The sequence below is a fragment of the Carcharodon carcharias genome, chromosome 24 (assembly GCF_017639515.1).
Source record: "Carcharodon carcharias isolate sCarCar2 chromosome 24, sCarCar2.pri, whole genome shotgun sequence".
NCBI lineage: Eukaryota > Metazoa > Chordata > Chondrichthyes > Lamniformes > Lamnidae > Carcharodon > Carcharodon carcharias.
Window position 1 is genome coordinate 11589865 of NC_054490.1, and position 17637 is coordinate 11607501.

The window sequence follows — 17637 nt, forward strand, 5'->3', positions numbered from 1 at the left end:
ACTCCCCCTCCTGTCCCCTCTCCACACTCCCCTCCTGTCCCCTCCCCTCTCCACACTCCCCCTCCTGTCCCCTCCCCTCTCCACACTCCCCTCCTGTCCCCTCTCCACACTCCCCCTCCTGTCCCCTTCCCCTCTCCCACACCTCCCCCTCCCTGTCCCCCCATCTCACACCTCCCCTCGCTGTCCCCTCACCCACACTCCCCTCCTGTCCCCCCTTCCACACTCCCCTCCTGTCCCCTCTTCCACACTCCCTCCTGTCCCCACTTCAACTCCCCTCCTTGTCCACTCTCTCTCCACACTCCCTTCTGTCCCCTCCCCACACTCCCCTCCTGTCCCCTCTCCATGACTCCCCTCCTGTCCCCTTCTCCACACTCACCTCCTGTCCCCTCTCCAACTCTGTACTCACTCCCTCCTGTCCCCTCTCTCACCTCCCCTCCTTGTCCCCTCTCCACACACCTCCACTCCTGGTCCCCCTCTCCACACTCCCCTCCTGTCCCCTCTCCACACTCCCCTCCTGTCCCCTCCCTCTCCACACTCCCCTCCTGTCCCCCTCTCCACACTCCCCTCCTGTCCCCTCCCCTCTCCACACTCCCCTCCTGTCCCCTCTCCACACTCCCCTCCTGTCCCCTCTCCACACTCCCCTCCTGTCCCCTCTCCACACTCCCCTCCTGTCCCCCTCTCCACACTCCCCTCCTGTCCCCTCTCCACACTCCCCTCCTGTCCCCTCTCCACACTCCCCTCCTGTCCCCTCTCCACACTCCCCTCCTGTCCCCTCTCCACACTCCCCTCCTGTCCCCTCTCCACACTCCCCTCCTGTCCCCTCTCCACACTCCCCTCCTGTCCCCTCTCCACACTCCCCTCCTGTCCCCTCTCCACACTCCCCTCCTGTCCCCTCTCCACACTCCCCTCCTGTCCCCTCTCCACACTCCCCTCCTGTCCCCTCTCCACACTCCCCTCCTGTCCCCTCTCCACACTCCCCTCCTGTCCCCTCTCCACACTCCCCTCCTGTCCCCTCTCCACACTCCCCTCCTGTCCCCTCTCCACACTCCCCTCCTGTCCCCTCTCCACACTCCCCTCCTGTCCCCTCCCCTCTCCACACTCCCCTCCTGTCCCCTCTCCACACTCCCCTCCTGTCCCCTCTCCACACTCCCCTCCTGTCCCCCCTCTCCACACTCCCCTCCTGTCCCCCCTCTCCACACTCCCCTCCTGTCCCCTCTCCACACTCCCCTCCTGTCCCCTCTCCACACTCCCCTCCTGTCCCCTCTCCACACTCCCCTCCTGTCCCCTCTCCACACTCCCCTCCTGTCCCCTCTCCACACTCCCCTCCTGTCCCCTCTCCACACTCCCCTCCTGTCCCCTCTCCACACTCCCCTCCTGTCCCCTCTCCACACTCCCCTCCTGTCCCCTCTCCACACTCCCCTCCTGTCCCCTCTCCACACTCCCCTCCTGTCCCCTCTCCACACTCCCCTCCTGTCCCCTCTCCACACTCCCCTCCTGTCCCCTCTCCACACTCCCCTCCTGTCCCCTCTCCACACTCCCCTCCTGTCCCCTCTCCACACTCCCCTCCTGTCCCCTCTCCACACTCCCCTCCTGTCCCCTCTCCACACTCCCCTCCTGTCCCCTCTCCACACTCCCCTCCTGTCCCCTCTCCACACTCCCCTCCTGTCCCTCCCCTCCCACACTCCCCTCCTGTCCCCTCTCCACACTCCCCTCCTGTCCCCTCTCCACACTCCCCTCCTGTCCCCTCTCCACACTCCCCTCCTGTCCCCTCCCCTCCCCACACTCCCCTCCTGTCCCCTCTCCACACTCCCCTCCTGTCCCCTCTCCACACTCCCCTCCTGTCCCCTCCCCTCCCACACTCCCCTCCTGTCCCCTCTCCACACTCCCCTCCTGTCCCCTCTCCACACTCCCCTCCTGTCCCCTCTCCACACTCCCCTCCTGTCCCCTCCCCTCCCACACTCCCCTCCTGTCCCCTCCCTCCCACACTCACCTCCTGTCCCCTCTCCACACTCCCCTCCTGTCCCTCTCCACACTCCCCTCCTGTCCCCTCTCCACACTCCCCTCCTGTCTCCCCTCCCACACTCCCCTCCTGTCCCCTCTCCACACTCCCCTCCTGTCCCCTCTCCACACTCCCCTCCTGTCCCCTCTCCACACTCCCCTCCTGTCCCCTCCCCTCTCCACACTCCCCTCCTGTCCCCTCCCCTCTCCACACTCCCCTCCTGTCCCCTCCCCTCTCCACACTCCCCTCCTGTCCCCTCTCCACACTCCCCTCCTGTCCCCTCTCCACACTCCCCTCCTGTCCCCTCCCTCCCACACTCCCCTCCTGTCCCCTCTCCACACTCCCCTCCTGTCCCCTCTCCACACTCCCCTCCTGTCCCCTCCCCTCTCCACACTCCCCTCCTGTCCCCTCTCCACACTCCCCTCCTGTCCCCTCTCCACACTCCCCTCCTGTCCCCTCTCCACACTCCCCTCCTGTCCCCTCCCTCCCCACACTCCCCTCCTGTCCCCTCCCCTCCCACACTCACCTCCTGTCCCCTCTCCACACTCCCCTCCTGTCCTCCTCTCCACACTCCCCTCCTGTCCCCTCTCCACACTCCCCTCCTGTCCACTCCCCTCCCCACACTCCCCTCCTGTCCCCTCTCCACACTCACCTCCTGTCCCCTCCCCTCTCCACACTCCCCTCCTGTCCCCTCCCCTCTCCACACTCCCCTCCTGTCCCCTCTCCACACTCCCCTCCTGTCCCCTCCCCACACTCCCCTCCTGTCCCCTGTCCACACTCCCCTCCTGTCCCCTCTCCACACTCCCCTCCTGTCCCCTCCCCTCTCCAGACTCCCCTCCTGTCCCCTCTCCACACTCCCCTCCTGTCCCCTCTTCACACTCCCCTCCTGTCCCCTCCCCACACTCCCCTCCTGTCCCCTCTCCACACTCCCCTCCTGTCCCCTCTCCACACTCCCCTCCTGTCCCCTCTCCACACTCACCTCCTGTCCCCTCTCCACACTCCCCTCCTGTCCCCTCTCCACACTCCCCTCCTGTCCCCTCTCCACACTCCCCTCCTGTCCCCTCTCCACACTCCCCTCCTGTCCCCTCTCCACACTCCCCTCCTGTCCCCTCTCCACACTCCCCTCCTGTCCCCTCTCCACACTCCCCTCCTGTCCCCTCTCCTCTCCACACTCCCCTCCTGTCCCCTCTCCTCTCCACACTCCCCTCCTGTCCCCTCTCCACACTCCCCTCCTGTCCCCTCTCCACACTCCCCTCCTGTCCCCTCTCCACACTCCCCTCCTGTCCCCTCCCCTCCCCACACTCCCCTCCTGTCCCCTCTCCACACTCCCCTCCTGTCCCCTCTCCACACTCCCCTCCTGTCCCCTCTCCACACTCCCCTCCTGTCCCCTCTCCTCTCCACACTCCCCTCCTGTCCCCTCCTCTCTCCACACTCCCCTCCTGTCCCCTCCCCTCTCCACACTCCCCTCCTGTCCCCTCTCCACACTCCCCTCCTGTCCCCTCTCCACACTCCCCTCCTGTCCCCTCTCCACACTCCCCTCCTGTCCCCTCTCCACACTCCCCTCCTGTCCCCTCTCCACACTCCCCTCCTGTCCCCTCCCCTCTCCACACTCCCCTCCTGTCCCCTCTCCACACTCCCCTCCTGTCCCCTCTCCACACTCCCCTCCTGTCCCCTCTCCACACTCCCCTCCTGTCCCCTCTCCACACTCCCCTCCTGTCCCCTCTCCACACTCCCCTCCTGTCCCCTCTCCACACTCCCCTCCTGTCCCCTCTCCACACTCCCCTCCTGTCCCCTCTCCACACTCCCCTCCTGTCCCCTCTCCACACTCCCCTCCTGTCCCCTCTCCACACTCCCCTCCTGTCCCCTCTCCACACTCCCCTCCTGTCTCCTCTCCACACTCCCCTCCTGTCTCCTCTCCACACTCCCCTCCTGTCTCCTCTCCACACTCCCCTCCTGTCCCCTCTCCACACTCCCCTCCTGTCTCCTCTCCACACTCCCCTCCTGTCCACTCCCCTCCCCACACTCCCCTCCTGTCCCCTCTCCACACTCACCTCCTGTCCCCTCTCCACACTCCCCTCCTGTCCCCTCTCCACACTCCCCTCCTGTCCACTCTCCACACTCCCCTCCTGTCTCCTCTCCACACTCCCCTCCTGTCTCCTCTCCACACTCCCCTCCTGTCCCCTCTCCACACTCCCCTCCTGTCCCCTCTCCACACTCCCCTCCTGTCTCCTCTCCACACTCCCCTCCTGTCCCCTCCCCTCCCCACACTCCCCTCCTGTCCCCTCTCCACACTCACCTCCTGTCCCCTCTCCACACTCCCCTCCTGTCCCCTCTCCACACTCCCCTCCTGTGCCCTCCCCTCCCCACACTCCCCTCCTGTCCCCTCTCCACACTCCCCTCCTGTCCCCTCTCCACACTCCCCTCCTGTCCCCTCCCCTCCCCACACTCCCCTCCTGTCCCCTCTCCACACTCCCCTCCTGTCCCCTCTCCACACTCCCCTCCTGTCCCCTCTCCACACTCCCCTCCTGTCCCCTCCCCTCCCCACACTCCCCTCCTGTCCCCTCCCCTCCCCACACTCACCTCCTGTCCCCTCTCCACACTCCCCTCCTGTCTCCTCTCCACACTCCCCTCCTGTCCCCTCTCCACACTCCCCTCCTGTCCACTCCCCTCCCCACACTCCCCTCCTGTCCCCTCTCCACACTCACCTCCTGTCCCCTCTCCACACTCCCCTCCTGTCCCCTCTCCACATCCCCCTCCTGTCCCCTCCCCTCTCCACACTCCCCTCCTGTCCCCTCCCCTCTCCACACTCCCCTCCTGTCCCCTCCCCTCTCCACACTCACCTCCTGTCCCCTCTCCACACTCCCCTCCTGTCCCCTCTCCACACTCCCCTCCTGTCCCCTCCCCTCCCCACACTCCCCTCCTGTCCCCTCTCCACACTCCCCTCCTGTCCCCTCTCCACACTCCCCTCCTGTCCCCTCCCCTCCCCACACTCCCCTCCTGTCCCCTCTCCACACTCCCCTCCTGTCCCCTCTCCACACTCCCCTCCTGTCCCCTCTCCACACTCCCCTCCTGTCCCCTCCCCTCCCCACACTCCCCTCCTGTCCCCTCCCTCCCACACTCCCCTCCTGTCCCCTCTCCACACTCCCCTCCTGTCTCCTCTCCACACTCCCCTCCTGTCCCCTCTCCACACTCCCCTCCTGTCCACTCCCCACCCACCCTCCCCTCCTGTCCCCTCTCCACACTCCCCTCCTGTCCCCTCTCCACACTCCCCTCCTGTCCCCTCTCCACACTCCCCTCCTGTCCCCTCCCCTCTCCACACTCCCCTCCTGTCCCCTCCCCTCTCCACACTCCCCTCCTGTCCCCTCCCCTCTCCACACTCCCCTCCTGTCCCCTCTCCACACTCCCCTCCTGTCCCCTCTCCACACTCCCCTCCTGTCCCCTCCCCTCTCCACACTCCCCTCCTGTCCCCTCTCCACACTCCCCTCCTGTCCCCTCTCCACACTCCCCTCCTGTCCCCTCCCCTCTCCACACTCCCCTCCTGTCCCCTCCCCTCTCCACACTCCCCTCCTGTCCCCTCCCCTCTCCACACTCCCCTCCTGTCCCCTCTCCACACTCCCCTCCTGTCCCCTCTCCACACTCCCCTCCTGTCCCCTCTCCACACTCCCCTCCTGTCCCCTCTCCACACTCCCCTCCTGTCCCCTCCCCTCTCCACACTCCCCTCCTGTCCCCTCTCCACACTCCCCTCCTGTCCCCTCTCCTCTCCACACTCCCCTCCTGTCCCCTCTCCACACTCCCCTCCTGTCCCCTCCCCTCTCCACACTCCCCTCCTGTCCCCTCCCCTCTCCACACTCCCCTCCTGTCCCCTCCCCTCTCCACACTGCCCTCCTGTCCCCTCTCCTCTCCACACTCCCCTCCTGTCCCCTCTCCACACTCCCCTCCTGTCCCCTCTCCACACTCCCCTCCTGTCTCCTCTCCACACTCCCCTCCTGTCCACTCCCCTCCCCACACTCCCCTCCTGTCCCCTCTCCACACTCACCTCCTGTCCCCTCTCCACACTCCCCTCCTGTCCCCTCTCCACACTCCCCTCCTGTCCCCTCTCCACACTCCCCTCCTGTCCCCTCCCCTCCCCACACTCCCCTCCTGTCCCCTCTCCACACTCCCCTCCTGTCCCCTCTCCACACTCCCCTCCTGTCCCCTCTCCACACTCCCCTCCTGTCCCCTCTCCACACTCCCCTCCTGTCCCCTCTCCACACTCCCCTCCTGTCCCCTCTCCACACTCCCCTCCTGTCCCCTCTCCACACTCCCCTCCTGTCCCCTCTCCACACTCCCCTCCTGTCCCCTCCCCTGCCCACACTCCCCTCCTGTCCCCTCCCCACACTCCCCTCCTGTCCCCTCTCCACACTCCCCTCCTGTCCCCTCCCCTCCCCACACTCCCCTCCTGTCCCCTCTCCACACTCCCCTCCTGTCCCCTCTCCACACTCCCCTCCTGTCCCCTCTCCACACTCCCCTCCTGTCCCCTCTCCACACTCCCCTCCTGTCCCCTCTCCACACTCCCCTCCTGTCCCCTCCCCACACTCCCCTCCTGTCCCCTCTCCACACTCCCCTCCTGTCCCCTCTCCACACTCCCCTCCTGTCCCCTCTCCACACTCCCCTCCTGTCCCCTCCCCTCCCCACACTCCCCTCCTGTCCCCTCTCCACACTCCCCTCCTGTCCCCTCTCCACACTCCCCTCCTGTCCCCTCTCCACACTCCCCTCCTGTCCCCTCTCCACACTCCCCTCCTGTCCCCTCTCCACACTCCCCTCCTGTCCCCTCTCCACACTCCCCTCCTGTCCCCTCCCCTCTCCACACTCCCCTCCTGTCCCCTCTCCACACTCCCCTCCTGTCCCCTCTCCACACTCCCCTCCTGTCCCCTCTCCACACTCCCCTCCTGTCCCCTCTCCACACTCCCCTCCTGTCCCCTCCCCACACTCCCCTCCTGTCCCCTCCCCTCCCCACACTCACCTCCTGTCCCCTCTCCACACTCCCCTCCTGTCTCCTCTCCACACTCCCCTCCTGTCCCCTCTCCACACTCCCCTCCTGTCCACTCCCCTCCCCACACTCACCTCCTGTCCCCTCTCCACACTCCCCTCCTGTCTCCTCTCCACACTCCCCTCCTGTCCCCTCTCCACACTCCCCTCCTGTCCCCTCCCCTCTCCACACTCCCCTCCTGTCCCCTCCCCTCTCCACACTCACCTCCTGTCCCCTCTCCACACTCCCCTCCTGTCCCCTCTCCACACTCCCCTCCTGTCCCCTCCCCTCTCCACACTCCCCTCCTGTCCCCTCCCCTCTCCACACTCCCCTCCTGTCCCCTCCCCTCTCCACACTCCCCTCCTGTCCCCTCCCCTCTCCACACTCCCCTCCTGTCCCCTCTCCACACTCCCCTCCTGTCCCCTCCCCTCTCCACACTCCCCTCCTGTCCCCTCTCCACACTCCCCTCCTGTCCCCTCTCCACACTCCCCTCCTGTCCCCTCCCCTCTCCACACTCCCCTCCTGTCCCCTCTCCACACTCCCCTCCTGTCCCCTCCCCTCTCCACACTCCCCTCCTGTCCCCTCCCCTCTCCACACTCCCCTCCTGTCCCCTCCCCACACTCCCCTCCTGTCCCCTCTCCACACTCCCCTCCTGTCCCCTCCCCTCTCCACACTCCCCTCCTGTCCCCTCTCCACACTCCCCTCCTGTCTCCTCTCCACACTCCCCTCCTGTCCCCTCTCCACACTCCCCTCCTGTCCCCTCCCCTCTCCACACTCCCCTCCTGTCCCCTCCCTCTCCACACTGCCCCTCCTGTCCCCTCCCCTCTCCACACTGCCCTCCTGTCCCCTCTCCTCTCCACACTGCCCTCCTGTCCCCTCCCCTCTCCACACTCCCCTCCTGTCCCCTCTCCTCTCCACACTGCCCTCCTGTCCCCTCCCCTCTCCACACTGCCCTCCTGTCCCCTCTCCTCTCCACACTGCCCTCCTGTCCCCTCTCCTCTCCCTCTTCAACAATTAGCTCATCAGAATTTCTGCTTCTCCACTCTCCTAAATCACCCCGAATCCCGTTCACCCATCACCCACCCTCTCCCAATCTACAAATGCAGCGATTCTAACATTCCTCCTCGTGATCAAATCTATCCACGCACTCATCCCCTCCCTATCTCTGTAACCTCCTCCAACCCGTACCACCCTCCCTATCTCTGTAACCTCCTCCAGTCCCTACAACCCTCCCTATCTCTGTAACCTCCTCCAACCCGTACCACCCTCCCTATCTCTGTAACCTCCTCCAACCCGTACCACCCTCCCTATCTCTGTAACCTCCTCCAACCCGTACCACCCTCCCTATCTCTGTAACCTCCTCCAACCCGTACCACCCTCCCTATCTCTGTCACATCCTCCAGCCCCTACAACCCTCCCTATCTCTGTAACCTCCTCCAACCCGTACCACCCTCCCTATCTCTGTCACATCCTCCAGCCCCTACAACCCTCCCTATCTCTGTAACCTCCTCCAACCCGTACCACCCTCCCTATCTCTGTCACATCCTCCAGCCCCTACAACCCTCCCTATCTCTGTAACATTCTCCAGCCCCTACAACCCTCCCTATCTCTGTAACCTCCTCCAGCCCCTACACCCTCCCTATCTCTGTAATCTCCTCCAGACACTACAACCCTCCCTATCTCTGTAACCTCCTCCAACCCGTACCACCCTCCCTATCTCTGTAACCTCCTCCAACCCGTACCACCCTCCCTATCTCTGTCACATCCTCCAGCCCCTACAACCCTCCCTATCTCTGTAACCTCCTCCAACCCGTACCACCCTCCCTATCTCTGTCACATCCTCCAGCCCCTACAACCCTCCCTATCTCTGTAACCTCCTCCAGCCCCTACAACCCTCCCTATCTCTGTAACATTCTCCAGCCCCTACAACCCTCCCTACCTCTGTAAACTCCTCCAACCCTTGCAAACCTCCCCATCTCTCTAACCTCCTCCAGCCCCTACAACCCTCCCTATCTCTGTAACCTCCTCCAGCCCCTACAACCCTCCCTATCTCTGTAACCTCCTCCAGCCCGTACAACCCTCCCTATCTCTGTAACCTCCTCCAGCCCCTACAACCCTATCTCTGTCACATCCTCCAGCCCCTACAACCCTCCCTATCTCTGTAACCTCCTCCAGCCCCTACACCCCTCCCTATCTCTCTAACCTCCTCCAGCCCCGACAACCCTCCCTATCTCTGTAACCTCCTCCAGCCCCTACAACCCTCCCTATCTCTGTAACCTCCTCCAGCCCCTACAACCCTATCTTTGTAACCTCCTCCAGCCCTCCCTATCTCTGTAACCTCCTCCAGCCCCTACAACCCTTCCTATCTCTGTAACCTCCTCCAGCCCCTACACCCGTCCCTATCTCTGTAACCTCCTCCTGCCCCTACAACCCTCCCTATCTCTGTAACCTCCTCCAGCCCCTACAGCCCTCCCTATCTCTGTAACCTCCTCCAGCCCCTACAACCCTTTCTATCTCTGTAAACTCCTCCAGCCCCTACACCCCTCCCTATCTCTGTAACCTTCTCCTGCCCCTACAACCCTTCCTGTCTCTGTAACCTCCTCCATCCCCTACAACTCTCCCTATCTCTGTAACCTCCTCCAGCCCCTATAACCCTCCCTATCTCTGTAAACTCCTCCAGCCCCTACAACCTCCCTGTCTCTGTAACCTCCTCCAGCCCCTACAACCCTCCCTATCTCTGTAACCTCCTCCAGCCGCTACAACACTCCCTATCTCTGTAACCTCCTCCAGCCCCTACAAGCCGCCCTATCTCTGTAACTTCCTCCAGCCCCTACAACCCTCCCTATCTCTGTAACCTCCTCCAGCCCCTACAACCCTGCCTGTCTCTGTCACCTCCTCCAGCCCCTACAACCCTCCCTGTCTCTGTCACCTCCTCCAGCCCCTACAACCCTCCCTATCTCTGTAACCTCCTCCAGCCCCTACAACCCTCACTATCTCTGTAACCTCCTCCAGCCCCTACAAACCGCCCTATCTCTGTAACCTCCTCCAGTCCCTACAACTCTCCCTATCTCTGTAACCTCCTCCAGCCATTACAATACTTCCTATCTCTCTAACCTCCTCTGGCCACCATATCTGCTGATGTGGGGTGCCTGGGGTGTGGTTTGGCTCAGCAGGACTGAGAGAGTAGAATAGTTGGGAAAGTGGTGTTCTGTTACTCATATGACCACTCGGCCCCTCGAGCTCTGCTCCCCCCATTCAATAAGACCGTGGCTGATCTGAGTGTAACCTGAACCCCACATTCCCGCTGACCCCCAATAACCTTTCACCCCCTTGTTAATCAAGAATCTATCTCGCTCGGTGTTAAAAATATTCAGAGACTCTGTTTCCGCCTCCTGTTGGGGAAGAGAGTTCCAAATACTCACCACCCTCTGAGAGAAAACGTTTCTCCTCATCTCTGTCTTAAATGGGTGACCCCCTTATTTTTAAACAGTGACCCCCTCCTCGTTCTAGATTCTCCCACAAGAGGAAACACCATCTTCACATCCACCCTGTCCAGACCCCTCAGGATCTTAAAGGTTTCAATCAAGTCACCTCTCACTCTGCTAAACTCCAGCGGATACGAGCCTAACCTGTCCAGCCTATCCTCATAAGACAACCCACCCATTCCTGGGATTAGTCTGGTAAACCTTCTCTGAACTGCTTCCAACGCAGTTACATCCTTCCTTAAATAAGGAGACCAGTGCTGTACACAATACTCCAGATGTGGTCTCACCAGTGCCCTGTACAACTGGAGAATAACCTCCCTACTTCTGTATTTGATTCCCCCCTCACAATAAATGATCACATTCGATTAACTTTCCTCATTACCTGCTGTACCTGCTCACTAACCTTGTGATTCATGCACTAGGACACCCAGATCCCTCTGCATCTCAGAGCTCTGCAATCTCTCACCATTTAGAGAATAAGCTTCTTAATTATTCTTCCTGCCAAAATGAATGATTTCATATTTGCCCATGTTTTCCCTATTTGCCAGATCATTGCCCACTAACCTATCCATGTCCCTTTGTGCCCTCTTTACTTCCTCTTCACAATGTACTTTCCTGCCTATCTTTGTGTCAGCAGCAAGTTGAGCCACCATTCCTTCAGTCCCTTCACCCAAGTTATTTATATAAACTGTAAAAAGTTGAGGCCCCAGCTCTGATCCCTGTGACACACCACTCATCACATCCCATCGATGCCAGCTCTCTGCTTCCTGTCAGCCAGTCAATCTTCTATCCACGCCAATATGTTACCCCCTACACCATGAGCTTTTATATTCCACAATAAACTTTCCTGTGGCACTTTATCAAATGCCTTCTGGAAATCTAAGTACAGAACATCCACTGCTTCCCTTTTATCCTCAAAGAACTCCAATAAATTGTTTAAACACAATTTCGCTTTCACAGGGCCATGATGACTCTGCCTGATTGCTTTGAACTTTTATAGCCCGGCTATAAATATCTAACGTTTTCCCCATGACAGATGTCAGACTAACTGGCCTGTAGTTTCCTGATTTCTGTCTTTCTCCCTTTTTGAATAAAGGAGTTATATTTGCTAATTTCCAATCTAATGGAACCTTCCCTGAACCTAGGGAATTTTGGAAAATTAAAACCAGTGTGTCAGCTCCGTCACTAACCCCTCCTTTCATGACCTTAGGGTGAAGTCCATCCGGACTCGGGGATTTGTCAGCCCTCAGCCCCAACAATTTGCTCAGTACCAATTTCCTGGTGATTGTACTTTTCCAGAGTTCCTCCCTCCCTCCCTTCCATTTACTCACTGGATAATCTCAACGTTACAGTCCGGATGCTGCAGCCCTTCAGCAAGCTGCTGCACACCAATATCCCCAAGATTGTTCTTGTTTAAGCTTAGGCCATTGATCGAGGGATTTGAGACAAGGGCGGAGATGAGGTCTGCAACACAAACCCAGGTCAGGCCATTCCTGGCAAGCCTAGAGAGCAGGGAGAGAGAGAGAGAGAGAGAGAGGATGTGAGACAGAGAGTGAAGAGGAAGCAGCATCAATAGAACACCAACGAAGGAGGCCATTCAGCCCCCTCCTCGAGCCTGTTACACAGGGACAGGAGGAGGCCCCATTCAGCCCCCTCCTCGCGCCTGTTACACAGGAACAGGAGGAGGCCCCATTCAGCCCCTCGAGCCTGTTACACAGGAACAGGAGGAGGCCCCATTCAGCCCCCTCTTCGAGCCTGTTACACACAAACAGGAGGAGGCCCCATTCAGCCGCCCTCCTCGAGCCTGTTACACAGGAACAGGAGGAGGCCATTCAGCCCTTCTCGAGCTTGTTACACAGGAACAGCAGGAGGCCCCATTCAGCCCCCTCCTCGAGCCAGTTGCACAGGAACAGGAGGAGGCCATTCTGCCCCTTCTCAGCCTGTTGCACAGGAACAGGAGGGAGCCATTCATCCCCTCTCAAGCTTATTACACAGAAGCTGGGGGAGGCCCTTCAGCCCCTCGAGTCTGCTCAACGATTACAGCAGATCTTCCACCTCAACTTCACTCTCAAACCTATCCCCATGTGCCGTAATTCCCTCAGTTCCCAAAATTCTATTGATCTAATTTTTGAATATATTCAGTGACCCGGCCCCCCCGATCTCTGGGGGGTGAGAGAATTCCACAGTCTGACGACCCTCCGAGAGAGGGAATTCCTCCTCATCTCCGTCTTCAATGGGAGACCCCTCATTCTGAAACTGTGCCCACCCCCCGACCTCGTTCTAGATTCCCCTCCCCCACGAGGGGGAAACACCCTCTCAGCATCCACCCTGTCAAGCCCCCCTCCCTCCCTGAGAATCTGATAGGTTTCAATAAGACCACCCCTCATTCTTCTAAACTCCAATGGGTACAGGGCCCAACCTGCTCACCCTTTCATCATCAGACAAACCCCCTTCACCCCAGGAATCAACCCAGTGAACTTTCTCTGAATGGTCTCCAATGCGAGTGTATCGATCCTTAAGTAAGGAGACTGAAACGGTCCACAGGGCTCCAGCAGTGGCCTCACCAACGCCCTGTACAGTCCCTCCACATGAATGAAATCCCTCATCTCGAGTATCTCTAATACTTCTCCTCTCCAAGGCCTCGATGCGTGCGGCGCCCAGAATTGGATACAATACTTCAGCGGAGGCCCGAATGGGCTTCATTGTGAGGGGGATGGAGTGTAAAAGTCGGGAAGTCTTGCTCCAACTGTACAGGTGATTCCACACCGGGAGTCCTGTGGACAGTTTCGGTCTCCTTACTTAAGGATCGATAGACTCGTATTGGAGGCCTTTCAGAGAAGGTTCACTCGGCTGGTTCCTGGGGTGAAGGGGGTTTGTCTGATGAGGAAAGGGTGAGCAGGTTGGGCCCTGTACCCATTGGAGTTTAGAAGAATGAGGGGTGGTCTTATTGAAACCTATCGGATTCTGGAGGGAGGGAGGGGGGTTTGACAGGGTGGATGGTGAGAGGATGTTTCCCCCTCGTGGTGGGGGGGGAATCTAGAACGAGGGTGGGGAGGGCACAGTTTCAGAACGAGGGGTCTCCCATTGAAGACGGAGACGGGCACAGGGAAGAAAGTAGGGGTCAGGCCACAATCAGATTAGACATGATTTGCCGAATGGGAGGGTAGGCTCGAGGGGCTGATCGGCCCACTCTCCTGCTCCTATTTCCCATGTTCTTAAAGGTTTCAGCAATCAGATGCCAATTAGCCGGCTTGACAGCTCAGGCTTCAGGGATGGATGAAACGGGGGGCATTTGTACTCACTCGAGCTCAATGACTTTGCAGTCAGCATCCCTCAGAACCATACACAGGATCCTCACCCCTTCATCACGAAGATTGTTCCCAACCAGACTGGTACAGAGAGAGAGAGAGAGAGAGAGAGAAAGAAATGCCAGGATTATTGAAGGATAAAGTTAGGCCCCATTCAGCCCCCCTCCTCCAGCGTGTTACACAGGAACAGGAGGAGGCCCCATACAGCCCCCTCCTCGAGCCTGTTACACAGGAACAGGAGGAGGCCCCATTCAGTCCCTTCTTCGAGCCTGTTACACAGGAACAGGAGGAGGCCCCATTCAGCCCCCCTCCTCGAGCCTGTTACACAGGAACAGGAGGAGGCCCCATTCAGCCCCCTCCTCGAGCCTGTTACACAGGAACAGGAGGAGGCCCCATTCAGTCCCTTCTTCGAGCCTGTTACACAGGAACAGGAGGAGGCCCCATTCAGTCCCTTCTTCGAGCCTGTTACACAGGGACAGGAGGAGGCCCCATTCAGCCCCCCCTCCTCGAGCCTGTTACACAGGGACAGGAGGAGGCCCCATTCAGCCCCCTCCTCGAGCCTGTTACACAGGAACAGGAGGAGGCCCCATTCAGCCCCTCCTCGAGCCTGTTACACAGGAACAGGAGGAGGCCCCATTCAGCCCCCCCCCTCGAGCCTGTTACACAGGAACAGGAGGAGGCCCCATTCAGTCCCTTCTTCGAGCCTGTTACACAGGGACAGGAGGAGGCCCCATTCAGTCCCTTCTTCGAGCCTGTTACACAGGGACAGGAGGAGGCCCCATTCAGCCCCCCCTCCTCGAGCCTGTTACACAGGGACAGGAGGAGGCCCCATTCAGCCCCCTCCTCGAGCCTGTTACACAGGAACAGGAGGAGGCCCCATTCAGCCCCCCCTCCTCAAGCCTGTTACACAGGAACAGGAGGAGGCCCCATTCAGCCCCTCGAGCCTGTTATACAGGGACAGGAGGAGGCCCCATTCAGCCCCCCCTCCTCGAGCCTGTTACACAGGGACAGGAAGAGGCCCCATTCAGCCCCCCCTCCTCGAGCCTGTTACACAGGAACAGGAGGAGGCCCCATTCAGCCCCCCCTCCTCAAGCCTGTTACACAGGAACAGGAGGAGGCCCCATTCAGCCCCTCGAGCCTGTTATACAGGGACAGGAGGAGGCCCCATTCAGCCCCCCCTCCTCGAGCCTGTTACACAGGAACAGGAGGAGGCCCCATTCAGCCCATTCAGTCTGTGCTGGCTCCCCTTAGAGCAATCCAGTCAGTCCCAGTCCCCCTTGCTCCACCCCCCCCGTATCCCTGCGAGTTTATTTCCCTCCAATGCCCACCCAATTTCCATTCCAAATCATTGGTCGTCTCCGCTTCCACCGCCCTCGTGGGCAGCGAGGTCCAGGTCATTACCAATCACTGTGTCAAAACGTTCTCCCTCACATTCACCCCACATCTCTTGCCCAAAACTTTAAATTTCTCTCCCCTACCCCCTGTTTCAGTGAATGGGAACCACTTTTGTTTACCGTAACCAAACCGGTCATCATCTCGTACACCTCGATCAAATCTCCCCTCAATCCCCTCTGCTCCAAGAAGAACAGCCCCAGCTTCTCCAACTTAACCTATATTTTATTCATTCCCGGGATGTGGGCTTCGCTGGCCAGGCCCAGCATTTATTGCCCATCCCTAATTGCCCCTTGAGAAGGTGGTGGGTGAGCTGCCTTCTTGAACCGCTGCAGTCCCGTGTGGTGTAGGTACACCCACGGCGCTGTTAGGGAGGAAGTTCCAGGATTTTGTCCCGTGTGGTGTAGGTACACCCACCGTGCTGTTAGGAGGGAGTACCGGGACTTTGACCCCAGCGACAGTGAAGGAACGGCCGATATATTTCCAAGTCAGGATGGTGAGTGGCTCGACGGGGAACTTCCAGGTGGTGGGTGTTCCCCATGTGTCTGCTGCCCTTGTCCAGCTAGATGGTAGTGGTCGTGGGTTTGGAAGGTGCTGTCGAAAGAGCCTTGGTGAGTTGCTGCAGTGCATCTTGTAGATGGTACACACGCTGCTGCTACTGTGCGTCGGTGGTGGAGGGAGTGAATGTTTATGGATGGGGTGTCGATCAAGCGGGGCTGCTTTGTCCTGGATGGTGTCGAGCTTCTTGAGTGTTGTGGGAGCTGCACTCATCCAGGAAAATGGGGAGTATCCCATCACACTCCTGACTTGTGCCTTGTAGACGTTGGACAGGTTTTAGGGAGACAGGAGGTGAGTTACTCTCCACAGGATTCCCAGCTTCCGACCTGCTCTTGTAGCCACAGTATTTATATGGCTGGTCCCAGTTCAGTTTCTGGTCAATGGTAACCCTCCCAGGATGCTGATTGTGGGGGGATTCAGTGATGGTAATGCCATTGAATGTCAAGGGGCGATGGTTAGATTCTCTCTTGTTGGAGATGGTCATTGCCTGGCACTTGTGTGGTGTGAATATTATGTTGTAGCAGCTTGTAGCTAAAACCACCCATCGCTGGGACCATAATGGTCAATCTCAGCTGCACCCTCTCGAGGACCCTCACTTTCTGGTTGAATGTCTGACGGCCTGTATTCAACTGCCCCTCCCGCCGCTTGGGCGACGCACTTGATCTCTCAGTGACCCTTTCCAGCTTTTATCTTCCGTCTACGTTGGCAAGTGGGACGGAGGAGGCAGGTGCAAGAGAGGTTCTGGGGGCTCACGGATTCAACATGCTCAACGCAGGCAGGATTTCGGAGGGAGGCCAGGGGTTCCCCAGTGCTCCCGCGCCCGATCCGCCCTCCTCCCTCCCCCCACCCCCCACCCCCCCCACCCCCCGCCTCGGAGGATGGCGACGTGCCGGGGCCGGTGCTTTACCTGAGGCGCTTGCAGTTGAGGAGGGCGGGCAGGAGGTGCTTGATGCCCTCGGCCTGGATGTAGCAGTTGTCGAAGCTCAAGGTGCTGACGGACTCGCAGTGCTGGAGGACGTAGGAGAGGGCGGCGCAGTCGGGCGGGTCGAGGCGGGACCCCGGCTGGGGCTGGCCGCTGCCCAGCGCCAGGCGGGAGACGGAGCGCGCCAGCAAGCGGGCCAGCCGCTGGTTGCGGCCCTCGTGGAGGTAGTGGGCCAGGGGGAGGAGGCGGTGCCGGCTCGGCTCCTTGCTCTTGGCCTCAGCCTGGACCTGGTCCTCCAGCCAGCGGATGGCCTGGCAGACGGAGCGGTGGGGCAGCGGCGGCAGCAGCTCCTCCAGCCGGCGGGTGGAGGCCCGGGCCGAGAGGCCCAGCAGGAAGCGCAGGAAGGCCCCGTAGCGCCCGTCGCCGGCCTCCCGGGCGGAGCGGAGGAGCTGCGGCAGGTCCCGGCGCTCGGGGTCCAGGTACTGGGCCAGGGCCGCCAGGAAGGCCTGCAGGGCCGGCTGGTGGAAGGCGTAGCCGGCCGCCGGCGCCCCCCGGGCCAGGGCCGGCACCAGCCGCGAGGGCTCCAGCCCGTGGCGCCGGAGGTCCCCCTCCCCGAAGAGGCCGCTGCGCCGGGACAGGCCCTCCAGGGCCATCCGGCCGGCCCGGACCACCAGCCCCAGGGGGTCGCCGTCCGGCCGCCGGCTCAGGGCCCCGTGGAGGTAGCCGGCCAGCAGCTGGGTGGCGGTGCGAGGCGGGGGCTGGGGGCCCGGGGAGGAGCAGGCCAGCCAGCAGTAGGCCGGGTCGGAGCACAGCCCCCACAGGTAGGAGGAGCCGCCGCCGCCGCCGCCGCCGCCGCCGTCCCCCGGCCCCTCCTCCAGCCCCTCCCCCTCCCCCCGGAGCCTCCGGGCGTAGGCCCGGCGGGCCCGCTCGCCCAGCCCCGCCACCTCGGCCCACAGCCTGGCCCC

At 61.1% G+C, this 17637-nt stretch overlaps 1 protein-coding gene across 1 annotated transcript in view; it reads right to left on the reverse strand.

Moving 5' to 3' along the window:
- LOC121269338 (NACHT, LRR and PYD domains-containing protein 14-like) overlaps positions 1-17637 on the reverse strand; it is a 59539-nt gene that overhangs the window by 35078 nt on the left and 6824 nt on the right. The window contains exons 5-6 of the mRNA XM_041173888.1: positions 13795-13881; positions 11824-11994 (exon numbers count right to left, since the gene is read on the reverse strand). Of these exons, the coding sequence (XP_041029822.1) occupies positions 11824-11994; positions 13795-13881 (258 nt within the window). The remainder of the gene's footprint in view (positions 1-11823; positions 11995-13794; positions 13882-17637) is intronic.